The 22,713-nt window shown below is 45.7% G+C and overlaps 2 protein-coding genes across 2 annotated transcripts in view; both read left to right on the top strand.

Annotated features, from left to right (window-relative positions):
* The window catches only part of Micos10 (mitochondrial contact site and cristae organizing system subunit 10), a 35,230-nt gene extending 34,119 nt beyond the window's left edge, over nt 1-1,111 (top strand). Inside the window, exon 4 of the mRNA XM_010614236.2 lies at nt 867-1,111. Coding sequence (XP_010612538.1) covers nt 867-881 — 15 coding nt within the window. The 3' untranslated portion in view covers nt 882-1,111. The remainder of the gene's footprint in view (nt 1-866) is intronic.
* Nucleotides 1-22,713, top strand: part of Nbl1 (NBL1, DAN family BMP antagonist) — a 67,748-nt gene that overhangs the window by 34,039 nt on the left and 10,996 nt on the right. The window lies entirely within an intron of this gene.

Here is a 22,713-nt window from a genome sequence, read left to right on the forward strand (position 1 = left end):
GCAGCGCTGAGTCTGGAGAACAGATAGGAGCAGGGACCGTCAGGTCTTTCATTGTTCAAAATGTTTCCATCGTTCCAAACTGAAATGTCATGAGTAACGGCTCAGAGAGATTGTATGCATGCTGTGTTTAATAGTTGGGAGTTACTGTGGAAAATACTGTTATATATTTTACAGCCTGCTGTGTGTTACTCCAGAATGGCCTTGTAACTCATCTGAACTTGAGTCTGTGCCCTGACATTGTCATTCCCGCCTCTGCAAAGTGGCGCAAAATCCATCTTGGGGCTTATTCGGCATAGTCGTGTTATAACTGCTTGTTGAGTGCCTACTGTGCCCCTCGGGCCATCCTAGGGCTTTATCTTCATATTCTTTCTCTCAACACTGCCCAGTGGATTATGAGACCGATATAATGATCCTCATTCCATGGAGCAGAGAACAGAATCTCAGTGAGGCTAAGAACGTGCCAGAGATCATGTTGTCAGTAGGCTGTTTGCTTCAAACGGTGCTGTTTGTGCTCAGCTGTGAGCCCTTCATCAGTGATGGCGAAGCTTTTAGAGCTCTCAGTGATACAAACAGCCCACTGTGACACATGTGCCACAGGTTCACCACCACTGCCCTGGATGGATTTTAGGGGTACAGGTTGCCAGGGAATGATCACCTCATCCTGCTTCACTCCTTTCCTGGTCTTCTCTGAGATGGGGTAGCACTCCTGTGAATCTGGAGTGTATGCCTGTGGCCGCCGGAGACACTGAAGCAGCGGCATGGTCCTGTTTGGGTCCTGTTGGTCCCCTGGGCATCACTTAGAGCCGCAGTTTGGAGTTGTCCCAGTGCTCCTGCACCATCCTGACCCGAGTGTCCTCGCTTCACAGGAGCAGGAGCAGTGACCTACTCCGGCCGAGAACACCCAGTGGGAGGAAGAGAGGTCCTGTTTACTCCTCAGGAGTACGGAAGCGCCCTGGAGTGTGCGGACGCTCTTCTGTAGCAGTGTTAGCAGTAATGCTTTAAACTCCAGCACACTGTGTATGTATTTGAAACCAAGTCTGTTTCTTGTTTTGTATTCTTTCTCTGGAAATTGTCAGGAGGTAATCTTAAAAGAAATAAATTTACGAAGGAAGTCCAGTGCACGGCATTCGTTTCTTTGCCCCTAGTCTGAGCTTCAGGAGGCTCCATTGGTAGCACCTGGTTGCGGCTGCCGAGCTCTTCCGCAGCCATAGCCGGCACGCACTCTTCGCCATCCCCGAGCGTGGTTCCCAGAACTGTTTGTCTGCAGAAGATGGAGGCTGCCGATGGGGAGCAACTCTTCAGGCCTGCTGCTGCTTCTCACTAGCAGACCCGGCAGGGCATGGCTCAGTTGTGCCTGCGACACTGAGGTCAAGCAGCTGTTGTATTACAGGGACTCGAACCTGACTGGCTGGCTCCCTGCATTGATTGCAAGCTGCATAGCTTCGTGGAGCTTGGTGTGGTCCAAGCTTCAGCCCCAGGGGTTTTCTCCTGGGCAGCAGAGAGCACGGTAGGGGCCTGCCCACCCAGCTGGTAGGCCACAGTTGGGGTTAGCTTTATTGTCATGTAGCACCCAGGTCTAGGTTTGAGGACAAAGAGACTGTGTCTAGTACATCTCTGTGAGTTTGTTCTTATATTTTCACTTGACGTGTGGGTGGGGCATAAAGAGTATACTAGTAATTTCTTCTCATAATGTGTAGAACCCCAGAGTTCAGATTTTTGTGTTTATTTTTTCCCCTCATAATAAAAGTAAGATGGGCCAGGCGTGGTGCTGCATGTCTGAAGTCCCAGGACTTGGAAGGCTGATGCAGGAGGATTGCTGTGAGTTTAAGACCAACCTAAACTACATAGCAGAGACTCTGTCTCAAAAAAAGTAAGATTAGGCAGAGTTTGATCCCATTGCCTTTTTTCTTATAAATGTTAATTGGGCACTTTCTATGCTAGGGACTATTATAGGTAGAAGAGACAAGTGAATAGAATACATTGGCTCCTGCTGCTTAAGAATGATAGAAAGACAGACATCCAGACACTTGTGACTCTGAAAGTGAATTATTTCAATAGGGAAGCAGGCTGTGGAGAGGAGGTACAGAGAAAACAGGGAGAAGGTGCAACCAGGCTTCCATAGAACAGCCGTGCAGAGGGCGGAGCGGGGAAGAGAAGGAAAGTGGCTCTGTGAAGATTCAGAATCACGGGAGTACACGTCATATCTGGGAAAGAAGTAATTCATGTAGCAGGAGTGTACAGGGCGAGGGAGAAGTGTGGAGGGGTGGGCAGGGTATCCACCGAGGGGCATCTGTACATCGATTAGAAATTAGAGCCTGTGCTGTGACGAGCACATCCCCTCCCTCCCTCCACCCACTCCCCTTTCCTGAAGCATCTGCCAGGCTCTGGGCCTGGATAGGCAGTAGTGGCTCCCTGCCGAAGACGGGCTGAGCCCAGCATTGTGAAGTCAAGACCATGGCCTGCCACAGCCATTCAGCTGTTTTCATGTGGCCCTCTTCCTTCCATAAGCAGAGCTGCCTATATAATTAAAAGAAAACCACGTGACCTGGTTCATCTCTTCTATATATATATTTTTTCTATATTTGTTTTAAAAGTCAGGATTTGGGTATGTAGAGTGGTAGAGTGGTGGAGCACTTGGCTAGCATGTGCCAGGCCCTGGGTTTGATGCCTCGGTTCCACACACACGCACGCACACACACATGCGCACACACACACGCTGGTATTCATTCCGTCTTCATTTCCACCCGTCTTTCCCATGTTTGCTTTAAGAGTTAGTATTCTTCCCACGCTCCACCTCCAATTTTTCCATCTTCATTTAGGTAGAGATGAGTAACAAATCCCCATCCAAAAAAGAGCGTGCTCACAAATTTTCTAAATGCATCAGAACAATAAGGTAGTCAGGGACATTGGCTTCAAACTTCTCTATCTTGTCAGTTGCTAGGTTTTAAGGGGCCAGTTTGAATGGATCCCATTGCCCACACCTTTGAAGCAATACTAACTTGCCTTGAGGAACGGTCAGAGTCCGTGAAGGAACAGTTTTGGGCAAAAGCCAAAGAAGGAAGCAAGCACTGGCTGTTTGTTTTAGTCCCAGAGTACTTCGTATGCCTGCCTTGGAGGCCTCAGCAAAGACTGGCCGGAAGCACAATGCTTGATCTTGTCCCTACTCTGCCTCCTCAAATCAGCCTTCAGAAAGCTCCAACTTGTTGCCAAAGGCAACTTGAAGTTTTATTAGAAATTCAAGTCCTCCGGGGCCCTGTTCCCTTGTGGGATTGTAAAACTTTGTGACTTTGCCTCTTATCTGCCCTTCTGGAAAGTTCATGGGTTTGGGGAGAGAGTGCTCAGAACCCAGCTGGGCACAAGATACTAGGACAAAGCTGTGGCGCCCCAAAAGTGGCCTCCTCTGCCAACATCCATAAATACATACAGTCCGAGCTTGACACTGTATAATTTGGCCCCAAACAATATGTATTTTGAACTCATTTAGGTGAATGATTTTGGCAATCCAAGGACCCACTGGGGAGACCTCATCAGGCACACTTGCCTCGTGCAGAAGCACCCCTTTGTTCTGAGAAATGGCCTCAGACGCACTCTGCTGAGCTGTCTCCTTTAGTGAGTGTCATCCTCTCCCACCAGTTTCAAGAGATTCCAGAATGCAGTCTTGAAATCCTGCTTGTAAGAAATTGAGAGAATGGCAGTGAAGATGACTGTGTAGTTTTGCTATTTTTCCCAAACCTCACTGTTTAATTTTTTTTTTTATGTAATCAAGCCATAATTGTGTTTTCCTTGTCATGGTTCGATCCGATGGTATTGTTGGAAGGACTATTTTTGAACCTGTCCGCATGAATGCTGCAGAGTGTTTCCACAGCGATGTATTCCAGGGAGCTAGGACAGTTTTCATCCTGAATGGTCCTGAGACACAAATGGTTTCCTGTTGCATGCTTTATAATTACATAAATACAAAGCAGGGGAAGGGAGAAAGTGGAAATTCTAAGTACCGAAAGGAATGTTAAATTTAGAATAATAAGCTCATCTGGAAGCCATCACCACTTTTTCCTTTCCGTGTGCTGCAAGCGCCACTCACCCTGGACACCGAAGGATGGTGTTAGAGTGAGGAGGACTGGAGCAAGTGTGGGTCAGTGATCACCGTTACGGCGGTGAAGGACCCGGCAGGGGCAGCGGGGAGGAGTGTAGACCGGAAGTTAGGCCCCCGCTCCGAGCAACTGTCCCATTGCTTACTTGTCAGGGGACCTTGTGGGACGTTCTTAATCTTCAAACACCAGACTCCTCGTTTGTAAAGGAAAACCATTTCTACCCTATAAGCTCCAAGGGCCAAATATATGTGCTACCACCTGTATAAAATGAGGTCACTGGGGCTGGGGATGTAGGTCAGTGGTAGAGTGCTTGCCTGGCATGCACAAAGCCTGGGGCTTGATCCCAAGCACTGCAGAATAAAAAGGTGGTTGTTATTGGTATTAAAATACAGAGCACAGGATACTGTTGGTAGGTAGCATTGTTTCAGAACAGAAAGAGCATAATGGCCGGTAGGGTCAAAATCAGCAAGATCCAAGGGAGGGAATGTATTTTAAGTGATTTTGTCCCCACTCCCTACTTCCACCTCATCGGCTTTGAGAAAGTTCCCGCTTGTCTCCAAAGGCACACATTCTGTTCTTTTAAGTTTCTTTAGAAATTCAAGTCCTCCAAGGCCCATTTCCCTTGTGGGATTGTGAAACTGTGGACTTTGCTTCTTGTGTCCCCTTCTGGAACAAACTTCAGAGTTATTAGAAAACACTCCTCCGTTTTCATAGGTAGCTTTTAGTCTCACTAATTTTCGCTCTGTTAACAGGGATGCCACTGTAGCTTCTTGCCTTCTGAAGCTTCACACTAACTTGAAAAAAAAATAATTTATATGCTGAGCACATGGGCTCAGTGCTAAGCTAGGAGGAAAAAGATGCTGAAAAAATAGAGTGGACTTTGAGGACTTGGGAACTTCTGTCTCAGTAGGAAACAGGACTGAGTACTTGTAACCAGGATAATTAGTCTCAGTTGTTTGATCCTCACTTGATGGACTCAGAGCCAGAAGGTGTAGCTGGGGATGAGATGTCAAGAATTGGTGGGGCAGCTAGGCATGGTGGCGCACGCCTATAACCCAGCATGCAGGAGGCTGAGGCAGGAGGATCACCTTGAGTTCGAGGCCAGCCTAGGTTACATAGTGAGTTTAAAATCAGCCTGAACTACATAGTGAGATCCTGTCTCAGAACATCAAAACAACAAAAAAACCCAACAAAAGCCACTAAATGCAAATGAGTAATAGCAATTTAAAAATCAACCACCATTCTTTTTTTTTTTTTCTTTTTCTTTTTATTGAGGTTATTGGTACAATCTAGGTATACAATACAATTACATTCATCATTGGGATTCTGTACCTTTACATAATAGGTCTTGATTCTCATTTTTCCCCTTGTCCCTGCCCTCCCTTCACCCCCTCCTCCCCTCCCCATTTACAAACACTTTATTTCCATTTTTTCAGTTTCTCATATTTTTTCCTCTCCCTTATTACCTTTCCCCCACCCTTCCCACTTTCCCTACACCTTTAGCCCTTTACTTCTATTTCACATTATTAATTATCTCATTAGGATCCTGTGTACTACTGTAGTTTTTCCACACCAAAGAAACTATTCGGTATTTCAGTTAAAGAAATCTCTGTATGAACATTAAAAATAGGGAATCCTAAAATAAAACTAAAAAGGAAAGTAAAAGAGAAAAGGCAATGATGTAACATCAAAATAATCCTTAATTCTGGAGATGAAAATGGTCCCTGAACATATTTAAATTGCTTCTCGCTCTTATAGTCTTATCTTATTCTTTTTTTCATTATTTAGAGAATACTTTATTAGTTTCTGTAATCAAACCCACGTAGATATGACCTTACATATTTAGTACGATGTGTTACCCCTGTACACATGGAAAAAAATAAAAATAAAAATAAAAATAAATTAACATTTCTAGACCAATATGGTTGTCCATTTCTGTACAATGCCAAGTCAACACAGTAAATTGGGATGACTTTTTCCAAAGTTGGCAGCACCATTAAAGTTTCCCAAAATTCAATTTATATGTGTGTGTGTGTGTGTGTATATTTATATAAAAAGACTAATAATAGTATGTTATGCATCGATAGCAGCAACAGCTTTTCCAGGTTCTGCAGTCATCTGAACAAAATTATAGACATTCAGCACATTCCATTAAAAACAAAAAAAAAAAAAAAAAAAAACAAAGAAAAGAATAATATCCAGACAACAGCAAAGTTCTGTTGCTGTTGTGGTACCTGGCACCATTTTTTCTATTAGCCTCTTAATCATCATCTGGAAAGAGAACATTCTAGAGTAATATCATTAAATGTAGCTCTGATAAAGCACGGTCCCTACTATGTATCATAAAGCAGGTACTAGATATTTTACATTCATTGAGGTATGATACAGTACTGTCCTACATCAATAGTACTAGATTCGGTTTTGATTTGAAATTTGCTTTGTCTGCAAATAAGATTGCTACCCCTGTTTTTTTCTGGGCTCCTGTCACATGGAGAATTGTTTTCTATCTTTTCACTTTCAGTCTATGGGCTTCTTTTTGCACTAGGTGTGTTTCTTGTATACAACATATTGTTGGATTTTGCTTCTTATTCCATTTTGCCAGTCTATTTCTCTTGATTGGTGAGTTGAGGCCATTGACATTGCTGGTTATAACTGATATGTACTGACTTATTATTGACATGTTATTGGCCTTTTGTTGACTCTTTTTACTTTTTCACCTTCTCCTTTTAATTTCTTGCCTTGCCTATTTGATTTGCTCTGTTGGGCCTCATGGTGTTGTTGCCTTCATTGTCTTTTTCTAGGATCTTGTTTAGAATTGCTTGTAGTGCTGGTTTGGTATTCATGTAGTTTCTCAGGTGTTCTTTGTCGTGGAAGTGTCTTATTTCCCCATCCATTTTGAAAGAGAGTTTTGCTGGATACATCAGTCTAGGTTGGAGGTTGTTCTCTTTTAGTACTTGAAATATCTCATTCCAGGCTCTCCTTGCCCCAAGGGTTTGTGTTGAAAAGTCTGCTGTGATTCTGATGGGCTTTCCTTTGTATGTGATTTGTTTCTTTTCTCTTACTGCTTGTAGTATTTTGTTCTTCTGTTGGGTTTCTGGGATCTTGATTATTATATGTCTAGGTGTAGATTTTTTTTGATTGTAGCTAGTTGGGGTCCTATATGCCTCAGTTATCTGAATGTCAAATTCTTCCCCTCTGTTTGGGAAGTTTTCTGTCATTAATTCTGCAAACAGCTTTTTTAAGTCATTTGTATTTTCTCCTGCTACTTCATGTATTCCTATCAGTCTTATGTTATTCTTCTTTGCATCATCTAGGAGTTGTTGGATCGATTTCTCATGATCTCTTACTGTTTTTAAGAGACCTCTCTTTTCATGGTCACTGACTGCAATCTTATCTTCTATATCTGAGAGCCTATCTTCGCATTCTTTTATTCTGTTGCGTACACTTTCAATAGAGTGTTTAATCTCCTGGATATCTGTTTGAATCTGTTTTATGGATTCCATTTCTTTCCTATGTTGGGCGTTTATTTTTTCCATTTCTTTCTTATGCTGGGCCTTCATGGCTTCTATCATGGTCCTGAGCTCATCTATTTTTTTGTCAGTTTCTGCTCTAGAGTCTCGAATCATGACTTCCATTTTGCTCACTATCTCTATGGTTATCTGGGAAATTATTTCTGTTTTGAATTTTTCTAGAGCCTGATTGATCTGTTTTGTTACTTCCTGTGCTTTGAGTTCAGGGTGTCCTGGTGGTTCACTATCGGCCTTTTCATCCTCATTTGCCCTACTGTTTGCCATTGGTGAACTGGAAGTCTGTCCTTGTGTCTTGCTTAAGTGTTTTTTCATTTTAATTTTTGTTGTCAGACTGTCCTTGGTTTAATCTCTGGATTATCACCCAAATCTTCCTGATATAGTTGCACCCTAGCTTCTGTGTCTCTAACGACCCACAGACATTCTCATCTTCATAACATCAGAGAAAACAGCTCATCAAATCAACGGCAATGCTTTACCCCAACTGATACAATCAGCAACACATTAAGATCAAGCACAACTTGGACACTGACCACCTGTGGTAGTCACTAGTCTATCACCCTTAAATCATTTGAATTAAATTGAAATCAAGAAGCAGTCCAGAACATGTCTGCAGTGAACAAACTTTTCAATATAGTGTATTTACCATTTAATGGCTCAGACAGAGCGAGGATGCAAGACCCCTGATCTCAGTTAGCTGATGGCTGAACCCCGTGATGCTGACTGACCTCGGGCTGCAAGGCCCAGATTGAGTTCCCCATCCTTCTGAATGGTTGAAATCCGCAACGTTCTATTACAGGTTTCCCATGCCCTTTCTTTAAAGATGTTCAAAGTTGGGAACTCAGAAAAATACCCTTGATGACCACCTCTGTCTTTGCAGAGTGGGTCCAAAGACTTGCACAGTCGAGGTCTGAGAGTGTGTGGGGGGCAGGAGGATTATGGGGGTTCAGGGGGCCCGCGTGGCTACCTTCCCGGCGCTTGAGCAATGGCTGTTGAGTCGGGAGCAGGCGTGGTTCTCCTTCCTGCGGTGGATCTGGCCGGCCTACCTTCCCGGCGCTTGAGCGATGGCTGTTGGGTCGGGAGCAGGTGTTCAACCACCATTCTTAAAAAAAGGAAAGAATTGTTGGTGGAGGTGGGCCAGGTGATGTCTTCAATTGAGACTAGAAAAAAGCTCAAAATCAACTGTCTTCAAGTCCTTTATTCCTAGTCTAGCTCATTTGAACCAGCACAACTTACTTTGATCACCCTAAGTGAGGATATACAATAGTTAATATTTATTGAGCATATACCAAGTGCTAGTCACTGTCCTAAGGCTTTACATACATCATGACGTTTAATTTTTACAATAATGCCTAGGCTATGTAGTGAATTCAAGACCAGCCTGAGCCACGTAGCAAGACTCTTGTCTCATAAAAATCAAAACGAAAAAAAAAATTACCCAAGGACAAGCTAGGCTAAAGAGGTAATGCGGGTGGAATTTCAACCTGATCCAGAGCCCCAACTCTTACCTATGCTTTTAAGACAGTCAAAAGCTGTTTAAACCACAATGGGTCATTTCCAAGTGTTTTGATCCATTTTAAACTTGATTTGGCACACATAAAGTAGTTGAAATTGCCAAGTTTAACTATATTAAGGTTTTGTTTTGTTTTTTGAGACAGGGTCTTGCTATGCAGTTCAAGTTGGGTTTGAACTCACTATAGCCAGGCTGGTCTCAAACTCAGAGCGATTCTCCTGCCTCAGCCTCCTGAGTGCTGGGATTACAGGTGTGCGCCACTATGCCCAGCTGTATTGAGTTTAAATTGATAAGAATAAGTTGATACAGGGGCAGGGGATTTAGCTCAGTGGTGCTGTGCCTGCCTTATAAGCGCAAGGTCCTGAGTTCGATCCCTGGTACCAATAAATAAATAAATAAAATAATAATAATAATTTGATAATTTGAAAGTAGCTGTATTAAAGTTCTATTTATTAATCAGAATCAGTTGTCTTATCAGCTTCTGGTCAGTGTCGCTCATGAGTTGTGTTAAATCCTTGCAAACGTAATAAATAGCATTGTGACACTTTGGCTAGCATCTGTGTTTGTTTTTTGGTACCGGGATCGAACTCTGGCCCTTGCACTTGTGAGGAAGGCGGTGGAACCACTGAGCCAAATCCCCAGCCCTACGTCCTTTTGACATAACCACTGCATTGTTTGAATAAAGATGTTCCTACCTCTTGGGTCTTCCCTACCCCAGCCTTGGAATCAACCATTTCTCCAGGGAGCCCAGTTTCTTTTAGTGGCGAAGGGTAATAGGAACCAAGATTTTTGGTTGTGCCTGTTGGTATTGATGTGTCATTGTCTAGACACTAATGTCAGTTCCTTAGCAGGTGAAGGAAGTGTGTGTGTGTGTGTGTGTGTGTGTGTGTGTGTGTGTGTGTGTGTGTCGAGATCTTGAGTCCATACTGCTGCCTTGTTTTGTTTTTTGGTACCGGGATTGAACTCGGGTCCTTGCACTTGCAAGGCAGGTGGCAGAACCACTGAGCTAAATCCCCGGCCCCCTACTGCTGTCTTAAGTCTGAAGCCTGGGGTTTGAAGCTGGGGTATAGCTCAGTGGTAGAGCACCTGCTTAGTACCTCAAATAATGAAGGCACGGTAGGGTTCAGTCTGGTTTTCCTGCCATCCAAATTTGCGGCTTTCTTCTCTAACCGTGGGGAATCTGGCTCTAGACATTAACTTTTAAGATCTCCGTGTATGTAGATTAAGCCTGTGTCTAAGTGAGTGTAGATGTGCTGTGATTCTTTGGGAGACTGTCCACCCGTGTGTGCTCGCAGTGCTTTTAGTCTTTGTCTGTCTTTGTGTGTTTTCCCATTCCTATCATATCTTGCCCTCTGCTTTTTCTGTATCTGCATCTCTGGATGTGATTCCAACACAGAGCACATTTTCATCATTGTATTTATGGAATCATTTTATCCTCGCTATTTTCAGGTCGGTGGTTGGTTCTAATGTTTTTAACACCCCCTCCCCAATATCTTGCTTTTTGGTAGTGGCCCTCAGTGCTCACTTCCACGGCTCTGCTCTTCCCAGTCCTTCCTGTAGAGCATCCTCTGTTCCCATCCCAGCACGCCCAGCTCACTGTGTCCCAGACGACCCCTGCCCTTTCTGTGTCCCTCCCAGCTACGCAGTATGGGTGTGAGACCAGGCACTCTGAGGAGGAAAATGAAATAGCCAACTAGATAATAGTATTTTATGATGTTATCAGTGATACCATAAATTACAGTAAAAACCGGGTATGGTGGCTCAGGCCTATAATCCCAGCGCACAGGAGGCTGAGGCAGGAGGACTGCTACGAGTTTGAGGCCAGCCTGAACCACACAGTAAGACTGACTCAAAAAACCAAAAATAACACCAAATCTGCCACTTTTTACCTATTGGAACTTGCAAGTTACTCTGTCCATGCCTCAGTTTCCTTAACTGTAAAGGGGATGATGATGATAATGCTGGCAAAAGGTCATCAGGATTAGCACGGAAAGTGGCTTAAATCGCCTGCCTTATAATAATGGTAGGTGACTGTCCCCCACCTGTTCTCTACACAGCAGCCAGTATTAAAACAAAAAGGATTATATCAGTCCTCCACTCAAATCCCCTCCATGGCTTTTCTTCCCATTTGAAGAAAGAACCAAACTCAACAGAGTACATTGCAAGACCGCACAAGACCTGGCCCTCCAGTGTGAGCTGGACGCACGTGGACCTCTCCCTTCCTCCTGAGCTCCTTACCGTTCCTGCGCGCGCTGGCCCTTTCTCTCCCAGGGCCTTTGCACTTGCTGTTCTTGCCCTTTCCCCAGATAGGCACCCAGCTCGCTCTCAGTAGCCAGAGTTCTCTGGAACTCTGTACTTCTGGGATTCACTTCCCCACAGGCGTCCTTCTGCCTCTCAGTTCAGATTCCTCAGAGAGAGAGAGAATTTGGCTCAGGCTCCAGTGCCCTTGTTCAGGAAGTCAGGTTCAGAGAACATGGCCGCGAGGATCCCCCGGGTGCACATAGTACTCTTGTATCTTTTCCTCTCCAACTCCCATGCTCCTAAAAAAGGGGGAGCACAAAACCTTAAGGGAAAAAAATGCCCTTCTGTGAGACTAAGTATACACAAAAAGACCAAGTCTTGGGAGGGAGAAACATTCTCCCACTCACTGTGGATAAGTGTAGGCCACTGGGAGCTGAGAAGTGGATTTTTAAAAAGCGGGTAAAAACCTGGGGAAGCAATGTTGTGAAAGAATCGATCTGCCTAATTTCCTAGCCCTCGTGGTTCAGAAGAGAACCGTGATTCAGGCCAGAACCTGAGGCGGGGGTGAGAGAAACAGACAAGTTGGAGCAACAGTGAGTGACCCAGCCGCGATCCCAGCTACTCGGAAGCCGAGGCAGGAGAATCACAGTTTAAGGCCTGTGTGTGAGACAAGGAGATAAAAGGACAAAGTAGAAGGGCCTAAATAAAATAAAGACAAGGTGAGATGAGCTTCCAGGGAAGTCAGAGTGCAAAAGACAAAGGACTAATAAAATCTGCTGATGACGGAAAGCATTAGCGCAGGTCCTCTGTGCCTTCGTTCGCCCTTCCCGTGCAAACGTCCAGATTCAAGCGGACTCAAGTGCTTCTTTCTCACCCACCGTGCCCACTTCATCTACTGAGCGCTTGTCTTTGTTTTCTCAAATAAGGGCTGGGGATTTAGCTCAGTGGTTCTGGTGCCTGCCTTGCAAGCGCAAGGACCCGAGTTCGATCCCCGGCACCCGCCCCCGCCCCAAATTCCAGTGTTTTCTCAAATAAACCACACTCAGTACCATTCCACACTGTCAGCATCATTCTTCCATACTCGTGGGACGAGGACCCAGCAGGGGAGCGCTGGTTGCATCCTTGGTGCCCAGCGTCTTCCCTGTGAAGGGATAAGTGTGGGGGAACAGCTGGATCCCACACACACTTTTTCTCTGTCGCTTTTTACACATCTAAGAGACGGCGCACTACTCTGCCAGCCTGTTAGGAGCTCTCAGAGTGGCTGCCACTTTCGAAGCAGGGGATACAGACGGAGCTGGGTGGGCTCCTTGCTGGGGATGGATCTCTGGTTGCAAGGAAGTGGTAAAGGGTGGGATGGCAACTGCGAGACCCTGCCTGGGGCTACTCCTGTGTGGGTATCCAGGTGTCCCGTCCGCCCACCTCCCTGAGGTGAGGTGCTCAAACGAAAGAGGTGCTCTCTTTCTTTCCCCCTCTACCAGAGCGCTCTGTTAAGCCTCACATGACGAGTCAAGCTACAGGTTTGGGCTTTTCTCTGTCCAGATACCTTAATAGATTTACTGGCCTGGGAACAGGTTAGGCTCCTAGCCCATATTCCAGGATTTCCCTCGTCCATCGTCTGTAGGGTCCCTGGTGCTTGGGCTCCCACCTTAACTTTCACAGAGGCGGTATCTAACCAGTAATGCCTAGGTTCCCTGCGAAAGGTCATTGGGACAAAGGCTGACGTTAAGGAAAAGCCCTTCAGGCCATTTCACCACTCCAACCTTCTAGCCGACTCTCAGACCTCCTCCAGTGCTCAGCCCTCTGTGTCTGGAGAAGCTCACTGGAACTCACTCAACCACTTCCTTCAGACTGGAGAGAGAGATGTCTACTTCTCTAGTCAAAAGCTACGTGGCCGGGGATTTAGCTCAGTGGTGCCTCCACCTGCCTCGCAAGCACAAGGACCCAAGTTCGATCCCTGGTACCACTCCCCTGCCAAAACATTCAATCCAAACTGAGGGATATCCTTAGGAGGATTTAGCTCATTGGTTCTGTCTGGGGATTTAGCTCATTGGTTCTGGTGCCTGCCTCGCAATCACAAGGACCTCAGTTCGATCCCCGGTACCAGAAAAAATTTTTTATTCAACCCAAACCCATGTATCCACCATGAGGATCAGGCCCCAAGTGCACCCTGCTGGGACAACGTGGGGTCACAGCACAATTACTGTTGTACAGACACCATAAGTGACTGCTCATGGTATTAGCCCAAATTATTTTTGGCTCACGACAGCTTAACAATGGACTAATTTAAATCAGTTTGTAAGAGTAAAAATGTCTTTAAATTTGGTGATCTGTTTCTATCCAGGTTGTTAGCTGATGCAGATACGATTAAAAACCGATTGCATAAATGTAATCTTTATTGTTATGTATATGCAATAATTGAAGAGATTTTCCTGCGTCCAAGGTATATAAATACACAGCAGTACCTTGGTTTACGAACTTAATTTGTTTTATGATTTGGGGATGATGGCTTTGTGTTTGTGTGAAAACAGCTGTGGTCCTGTTTGTCACCTGGTGTAGAGTTTGCGAGTGGAGGCAAAATTTTGCCAAGCATTTTTATTTGTGAATGGAAATGTTTGCAGACAGAAGCGTTCGTGAGCCAAGGTACTACCGTATATCTTCTAAAAAGTGTTAACTGTTATGATTTGTTTCTCATAAGTCATCTAAAGTAATGTAAGGATTAACAGAAACTCTTTGGGCTTAGAACTGGTAGATAAAGCTCCCTTCTGTGGCAAGAAAAAAAAAAAGCTGTCTGAAACAATTTGTGCAGTTTTTATCCACTGATGAGATTACTCTTTTTTTTCCAGTCTTATGGTGACACACAGAAGTTATTAAATATATTACTCTATTTAAGTTGACTGTGATTAAAAGGTTAAGCTTTTTATGTCTAAAACAATTACGGTTTTCTTAAGATATCAGGATGCCCTTGGTTAAACTTAGAAAACTAGATTAAAAAACAAAAGCTCTATATCGTACTAAGATACTTTTTTGTGTTTTCCATGGTTACGTTTTTGGTTACTAAAACTGAGTTTTAAGAGTTAAATATTGACTTATAAAATGTTTTCAATAATCAGTTTATAAGTATCTATTATCTTAGTTGATGATATAACCTATATATCTAAAAACAAGATATGCTGTGAGTCTAAGCTTTCAGGTTTATAAACTTAAGACAACATAAAAGTAACTAATAATAGGTGTTCTCTTTTATACAATATATGTCTAGACCTTAGACATATAAAATGATCAAAATTTGACATCTCTCTGTTTGGTCCTACCATTTAAAATTTAGCCTATGGGCGGGGGACTTGGCTCAGTGGCACCACACCTGCCTTGTAAGTGCAAGGTCCTGAGTTCAATCCCTGGGATGAGGGGGTAGATCTTAATCTATACCTACTTGTGATTAAACATTTTTATTATTATATAAATGAGACACACATATATTAGATAACAAGCCTATTTATGGTCAACAACACTGTTTCCTAAACTCGTAAGACTTCTAAAGATGTCCCTTAATTTTTTTTAGTGAAATTACACCCTATATACCTGTTTTTAAAAATTTTAAATTCTGGGTTGGGGATTTAGCTCAGTGGTTCTACTGCCTGCCTTGCAAGTACAAGGTCCTGAGTTCGATCCCTGGTACAAAAAAATTTTTTTAAAAATTCTCTCTTAAATATAAAAACTAAGTAAGCACAGCCAAAGATTTCTATGTGGCTGTGATGCCGATTATTGCCAATCTCAAAATATATTAAATATATTTGTGTTCCCCAAGTATATAGGCTTTCAAAGACACAAAATTTTAAATTTTACTATACTGGTGACTTCCAGACTAAAGTTATTTGTGGTGATAAAACTTTTTATGGTTTCTGTGTAATTGTGCTGTAGTAGTATGTGATTTATAGTTGCTAAGTGACATCTCCAAAGTTTTTAAACTCTCTGTGAGTTCCTTACGTATGTCACTTGTCCCTAGATATAAAGATCTCCAGGGTAAATTTCTGAATAAAAGTCTACCTGTTGTGTACAACTCCCTTTTTCCTGCCCTCCTGATCTGTCAATGAAGAGTAAAGTAGCTATGTTCCAGGAACAAGGATGCTCGACCCAGATAGAAGCAGCAGATCTCTGTGTGACTGGCGGAGATGGGAGCCTAGATAAGACGTGAGACAGGCTCAGGCCCGTCCTTTGATTGGGGTGCGCTGTGCGTCAGTGTGACCCCAAGATAAGGTGGGCAGCTCGCACCGCCTGACCTTAGGGCACCTATATAGGATCCCGTGTTTTCTTTTTCTTCTCTTCCTCCCTTTTATCACTTTCCAAAATCACACGAGTGAGGGCTGGGCCTGGTGGCGCACGCCTGTAATCCCAGCACTAGGCAGGCTGAGGCAGGATGGTCACAAGTTTGAGTCCAGCCTGGGCTACATAGTGAGTTCAAGGCCAGCCTGAATTAAAGTGTCGGATACAGATATTGTCTCAAAAAATTTTTTTATACACAAGAGAGATAGCTTATAAACATAGGCTACACCTTGAATAATTATGGGGAGCTCAATATTCATCCCCAAAAGTCAACTTTAGGTTTTATTTCATAAACTTGGGGCCAATTTAAAATAAAAGATGTTAGAAAAAAGGGCAAAAAATAGAAACAAAGTCTTTGTAAAGAGGGAAGGGTGAAGGGAGGGCAGGGGAATGGAAAAAAAGAACCAAGATACACCATGTAAAGGTACAAGATCCCAATGATGAATGTAACCGTATTGTTTACCTTCAATAAATCAATGAACAACTTAATGAAAAAATAAAATAAAAGATGTGAAAAGGTTGATTTTTCTCCACATATAAGTTAAAAAACAGAAGCAAGGCTTCAGTTTGGTTTTATAATAAGGAGCGATCAGAAACAAATATCCCTCTAACAGTCTACAGCTCTTCTCTTTGATGTTTTATACTAAAATAAAAACATTAAATATACTTTTAAAGATTTAGAAAACCAATGGTTCTAACATAATAATGTCAACATAATTGTTATGCTCATGTTGTGTTTGCTCTTGATTTCAGATTTCCCCTGTAAAACTTTATAACTGTTATCAATTAAAACAATCATGGTTAAAAAACAAAACAAAACAAAACAGTAGTTCCCTGGTCGTACTTTACTTTGCACAGTGCTTGGCATCTAGATAAAATTGTGAGAGTTAAACCTACTGCTCCCACCTCAGTCAGGTGTAACTAACCTCCTGGGTATTGAGCAACTGAGGCTGGAGACCAAAGCTAAAAAATGATACCTGGGGTATGAAAAGAGCCATTGTTTTGGCCCTGGCCCTCTGAGGTCAGTAAGGATCCAGGACATGAGGAGACCTCTCTACGAGATCCCACAACTCTGCTGAGTCCCCCAACCTCCTGAGCAGGGAGTTTTTAGACCCTAGAAAACAAGAGTCAGTGAAAAAGGAGGGTCACCAAAAAAAAGCATCTCCCATGTTCCAGGCGAAGCTGTATATAGTCAAACAAGACCGTGGCCCATCCTGGCAGATAAAATCGACAGCTAAGAGACTGTATACATGGTTCCAAAAGTAATACCTGAGGAGCCTTAAGTGACCTTGACATATGTATGCTGAATTTTGATTAACACAGGTTTCACTTTAACTTGGTCTTAAACACCCCCCCAAAAAAACAAGATATATAACAATTAATAATAACTTAGATTAGATATACAAAAAGAGCTCCAGTTACTATACTGGCCTCTGCTGACAGTCTCCAGCTATACCTATAGCTTGTCACTTTTCGGTTTTGGTTTTTGCGTGGGTTCGTTGCTGTTTGGGGGGTTTTTTGTTTTGTTTTGTTTGCTTTTTTGAGACAAGGTCTCACTATATTGTTGAGGCTGCCCTTCAACTTGCAGTGATCCTCCTGCCTCAGCCTCCCAAGCGCCAGGATCACAGGTGTGTGCCACCTCTCCCGCTTTCGCTTATGAGCTCTTATGGTTCGATGAGGCTAAAAAGCCACAGTGACAGCTATAAAAGCTCAACATTCCATCACACAAATAGATCGCTCCCACTACGAAAATCACAAAAAATCTCCAGATTTCAACCCCAGACACTGGATAAATGGTCCCCCACCAAAAAAAAACTACTTGTACTCAACTCACATAAGAGAGCAGGGACTACTCCTTATAGATGAAAAAAAGCTGAGTCTCCCCATAAATAAAACAGAAAACAGTCAAATAAGCAGCCCCTTCCCTTTCAGGCCCTTGCAGGGGCAGCCTGGGCCCAATAGCAAGTGGCCCAAGTGTGGACCCTGCTTGGCCCACTAACCACCACAGAGGCTGGAAGATGCTGTGCTGTGTTGCACCCGTCTGCCTCACTGCCCTTTCCACATCCGTTCTCAGCTGCTCTGGCAGCATGCGCAGCGGCTCAGGGCATCTTCTTCCTCTGTGGTACCTCGGCACACTCCTGCCTGCCCCCACCTGGACAGGAGCATGTACTTCAGGGTGGCCGCCCTAAAAGCTGCCTACCCCAAGTAGGCCTTCTTGGTGGCTCTTGGCCCATCCCGGCTCAGGTCAAGGTAATGACCCCAGAAAACAAAAAAGGGCAGCCCAACTTATTCCCTCTTGATAAGATTAGAGTTCAAAACAGGGCTTGATACAGGGCTAGCAGGTCTCCAGACATCACTCACCTACTTCAGTCACTCTGTCTTGATCACGTTGAGGGTTTACAACAAGTGGCACAGAGCCTAATGGCCCTTCAAAACCGAATGGATTCATTAACAGCAGAGACCCTACCACACCAGAGGGGACTGGACCTCAGGGCTGCTAATTGAAAGTGTGGGGTGGGTATGTCTATTCCTAAAAGAAGAATGTTGCTTTTATGCTGACCAGTAAAATAGTGAGGGTTGCAGCAGGAAGATTAGCTGACCATGCTTCTAAAGTCCATCAAAAATTGTGAGTCTTAGCCGAGTGTGGTGGCACACGCCTGTAATCCCAGCACTCAGGAGGCTGAGGCAGGAGGATCGCTGTGAGTTCGAGACCAGCCTGGGCTACATAGTGAGTTCCTGGTCAGTCTCACTACACAGTGAAACCCTGTCTCAAACCCCACCCCCCAAAAAATTGTGAGTCTTGGGGATGCTGGTCAGAGATCCAAAATTGGGCATCCTGGTGACTCCCCCTAGCTGGGCTATTGTTAGGCTTTTCATAACCCTGTTATTTGGGCCATGTATACTCAACCTCTTGGTCAAATTTGTTTCTTCACTAGAAAATTTGCAGAGAACTTAGCTCAAGAAAAAAGGGCTGGAGATGTAGTTCAGCACCCCCAGCTTCAACCCCCAGTACCACCACCACCACCACCACCGCAAAAACAGAAAACCAGAGTGTTTAAGCAGCACTTATTTCTTCGAACGCCCCTGGTACTCCATCCCGGGCATTTAGTTCCCGTATCTGTGATATCTGTATGCAGATGTACATTTCAGCTCCAGAACTCCTGGTGTTCAGACCTCATCTCTGACCTGTTCTCCCTTCACTTCGCCCGTTCTTTGCACGTGATCCCTCTCTCTGACTCTTGGGCTCCTGTCCTACCTGCAAAGGCCACTTCACATTTTTCCAGGAGCTCTGGCCTGGGTCAGGACAAGGCCTCACTTCCCACCACGCCCTCCGCAGCCCTGGGGGGACAGACCCCAACTTGCATGGCTCCCTCCTGATTCCTCCGAGGCTCCCCGAGCCCATTAGTACAGGAAGAAGAGGCCAGAGGCTGTGGCCTAGCATGGTGCACTCGAAGTCAGAAATAGCCAGTTCTGGGCCTGGATCCGACAGTAACTTGGAGTGAACTCGAGCAAATCATTTTTCTCCATGGGAAAGGATACTACAACAATAATAGTAGCCTCTACACAATGCTGCAAGTACACGTCTTCATTGAATTCTGACGGTAATCCTGGGGGTGGAACCACTAAAATTCCTACTTTATGTTCCAGCTCATCTATAATCCCAGCATCCAGGAGGCTAAAGCAGGAGGATTGCGAGTTTGTGGACAACCTGGGCAACTTTGCAAGGCTGTGTCTCAAAAATGAAATGAAATAATAGGGCTAAAGATGCAGCTCAGTGCAAAAGCCCTAGAGCCGGGGATTTAGCTCAGTGGTTCCACTGCTTGCCTTGCAAGTGCAAGGACCTGAGTTCAATCCCTGGTACTCACCCCGCCCCCCACCACAAAAAACCCCCAAAGAAACAAAAAGTCCTGGGTTCAACCCCTGATATCAAATTCTATTTTCTAGCTGAGGAAACTGAGGCTGAGGAAGTGCGTTACTTGAGTGAGGTGGGACAGCTTTGTGCGAGAGCCTGGACTGCATCCATAGAGCCCGACTCCGTACTTTTCCTGTGCTGTATATACGAACCTCCCTAAAATAGCTGTTATTTTCTGAAGCATGAGCTATTTTCCGGGAACTCTTTCCCATCAGATTCCCACCTTACCTGTCACCTCTTTGAGATGTTTTCCTAGGCTTCTCACAGCTCCCGCTGTGGCTTATTTCTCTCGCGACTCCTTGATTATTCATAATCTGTCCAGTCACCTGCTACCTACCTGCCTCTCTGTCTTAAATCCTGCACCGCATGAGCCTCTCTGAGCCCTAGCCCGTTGTTGTGTCCCCAAGACCTCTGTGGCTGTGAGGCACACAGTAGGACAATAAACATCTGCTAAACGAAAGCATCGACGGCCACAACTCCGGAGAAAACATCATTCGAACTGCATTTTCCGGCTTGGGAAACCAAAGTGCAGACATGGAACAGCCTGGAGTCCCATAGTCAGTGGGCAACGCAGCAAGGAGTCACCAGAGCCTCCCCTGCTCTGCCCTTGCACACGGGGGCGCTCTGGCCTTCCTCTCGAAGAGGGAAGACGTGCGATGAAGCCTTTGGCTTGTTTTCACTCTTTCTCCAGCAAGAGTGCAGAGGTTTGGACCCCTGCGGGGGCCAGACTGACAGGATTAGAGGAAACAGCTGGCCCAAGCCAGTGCCCTGCGGGAGGGAGCTCACATTCCCGGGCTCTGGGAGGGAGCAGCTCCCCATAGCCCCAGTCACATTCCAGGTAGGTCATTTTCCTGAACCCAGATGTTTGCTAATGAGCAGAGGAGAGGGGCTTCCAGCCCTCACCCAGCTCTGGGCCCCACGTTACCTCGGCCCCAAGAGGCTGGCCAAGGGCCAGCAAGCTCTGGCTGCAGGCCCGTGCCCTGTGCCAGCCAGGCCTGTCAGGGCAGCTGGAACGGCACTGCCAACCAGGTGCATCTCCTGGAGCTTGGAGACTCTAAGTTGACGGGTTCTGCCTTCCCCACTGGGGCTCCATTACCCTGGGTCCTGCTGATGCAGCATCCCCGCTGTGGCCTGGTGGGAGGGGCTGAGGCAGACAGAGGGTGCGGTAGGGACGGACCATGGACTGTGGGTTCAAATCCAGCCTCCGCCAATTACTAGTCTCGGTTAGGCAACTGCATTTCTGGGGGCTTTGATCTTTCGCGCTCAGACAATGGGAACAGTGGTGGGACTGTGGTAAGGATTAGATGAGATAAAGCAGCATAGTGTTTAGCCCAGTGCCTGGCATCAGGTGGTAGCTGTTGAGAGATAGTATCGAGTCCCCTTCCGGGGACATCGGAGTCCTCCAGTAGTCTCCAGTCTTTGCCAGACAGATGTGGCTCAACTCCAAACTCCATAATCTTGAATTTGTGGTTGGGATTGCTCCAGAAAGCCTCCCTGTGTTTGAGAGTGCGCTGCACTATCAAGGCACCCTTCTCGTGACTCTGTGTGGGGTGCCACGCTCACGGGAGTGGGCTCTTACAATGTGCAGACATCCACTTCTGCCCAGCCCAGGGTCCGCAGAGCACGGTGCTGGCCAGCTTTGGCCAAGCGACGGTTCCCTGGGTGCCTCCCGTGCGTGGCGGAGCCCCTGTCATCCTAAAGACGGTAACTGGTGTGGCCTCTTCCTTCCTGAGTTTAGATGCGCTCCTTAACCTCTCCACAGGCCTTGCTTTGTTCACATATTTAAGCGGGAATGACAACATTACTCATTTCATAGGTTTATTGTGAGTGCAAAGACAGGGACTGGGTTTATCAAAGTGTCCAGCGCCTGTCATTACAGTGACCGGGGTGGAAGGACTAACTGCTGGGGAGCGATAATTGCTTTGTCCAAGTGTACGAAGTGCACATCTCTTCTGGTCCCACTGTAGGAACCTGGGACATTGAAATAAACACGGGAGCCGCGTCCTCCAAGAGCTCACAGTCTAACCGAGAGAGGGGTGCGCACGACCATTCCCAAAGGAGATTTAGCTCCAGGGTAACACCTGGAGGAGGGGTTATTGTACTGAGGGTCTTGGGAAGGCTTTCCAACGTGGTGCTGGAAGGATGCCTTCGCCAGGGTGTGAAGGGAGCTGGGAAAGGGGGTCACAGGGCAGCTGGGAGCTTTGATGTGCAGATCGGCTGGGCCCACCACGGAGGGAACTCTAGGCCTCTACTCCAGGGGAACTGCTAGCCAGTTGGGTTAACTAGACAGACGTAGGGGTTGGGATTTAACTCAGCACCACACCTGCCTCACAAGTACAAGGTCCTGAGTTCGATCCCCAGTACGGGGTGGGGGTGGGGGCGGGTACACAGACATAGATAACTCAAGACAAAGCAAAAATATCACAGATAAAGGAAAATCTCCAACCCAGCAATCTATCTTCTCCCTTAAAATACAGCACCATATTGGATGTGGTGGTTCACACCTGTAATTCCAGCACTCAAGAGGCTGAGGCAGGACTGCTGCGAGTTCAAGCCCAGCCTGGACTACATAGTGAGGCCTTGTCCCACCCCACTTAAAAAAGGAAAAAAAAAAATAGAGCAGACCCCAATCCACTCAAGTGCTCGCTGGATAGGCTGCACGCTGAGCCGGTCACTTTGCTCTTCTCAGCAGCCAGAGAAACCAGTCAGTTTTCTAGAGTTCTAGCTCAGAGCAATTCTGGGACTCTCAGACCCTTCTCAGATTGCTTAAACCTAGGGGCTGGAGTCAATCAGAAGTCTAGGGACACTAGGTACAAACAGCAGCGGCCCAAACTGGGCCTGCAGGCAGGGCAGGAGTCGGGTAGCAAGCGCGCCCAGGACCGCGGGGTGGGGACGGGACCCCGGCGCCAGCTCGTGTTGGCCTGGAGCGCTGCGCTCTCAGAGCGAGATAGCAACGCTCAGTTCCCACAAAGCGGACACCTCCATCTTTGTCACCCTAAGGCCTGGCATGGCCTGAGAGCTCTGTCTCGGAAAAAGCTCGGCAGGCAGAGAGCAGTCGAAGTGCACCGAACCCCTGGAAGGGCACCGGAGGACGGGCGGGGCGCGCTG

The sequence above is a fragment of the Fukomys damarensis genome, unplaced genomic scaffold (assembly GCF_012274545.1).
Source record: "Fukomys damarensis isolate Sample0158 unplaced genomic scaffold, DMR_v1.0_HiC HiC_scaffold_23, whole genome shotgun sequence".
In the NCBI taxonomy this organism is placed as follows: Eukaryota; Metazoa; Chordata; class Mammalia; order Rodentia; family Bathyergidae; genus Fukomys; species Fukomys damarensis.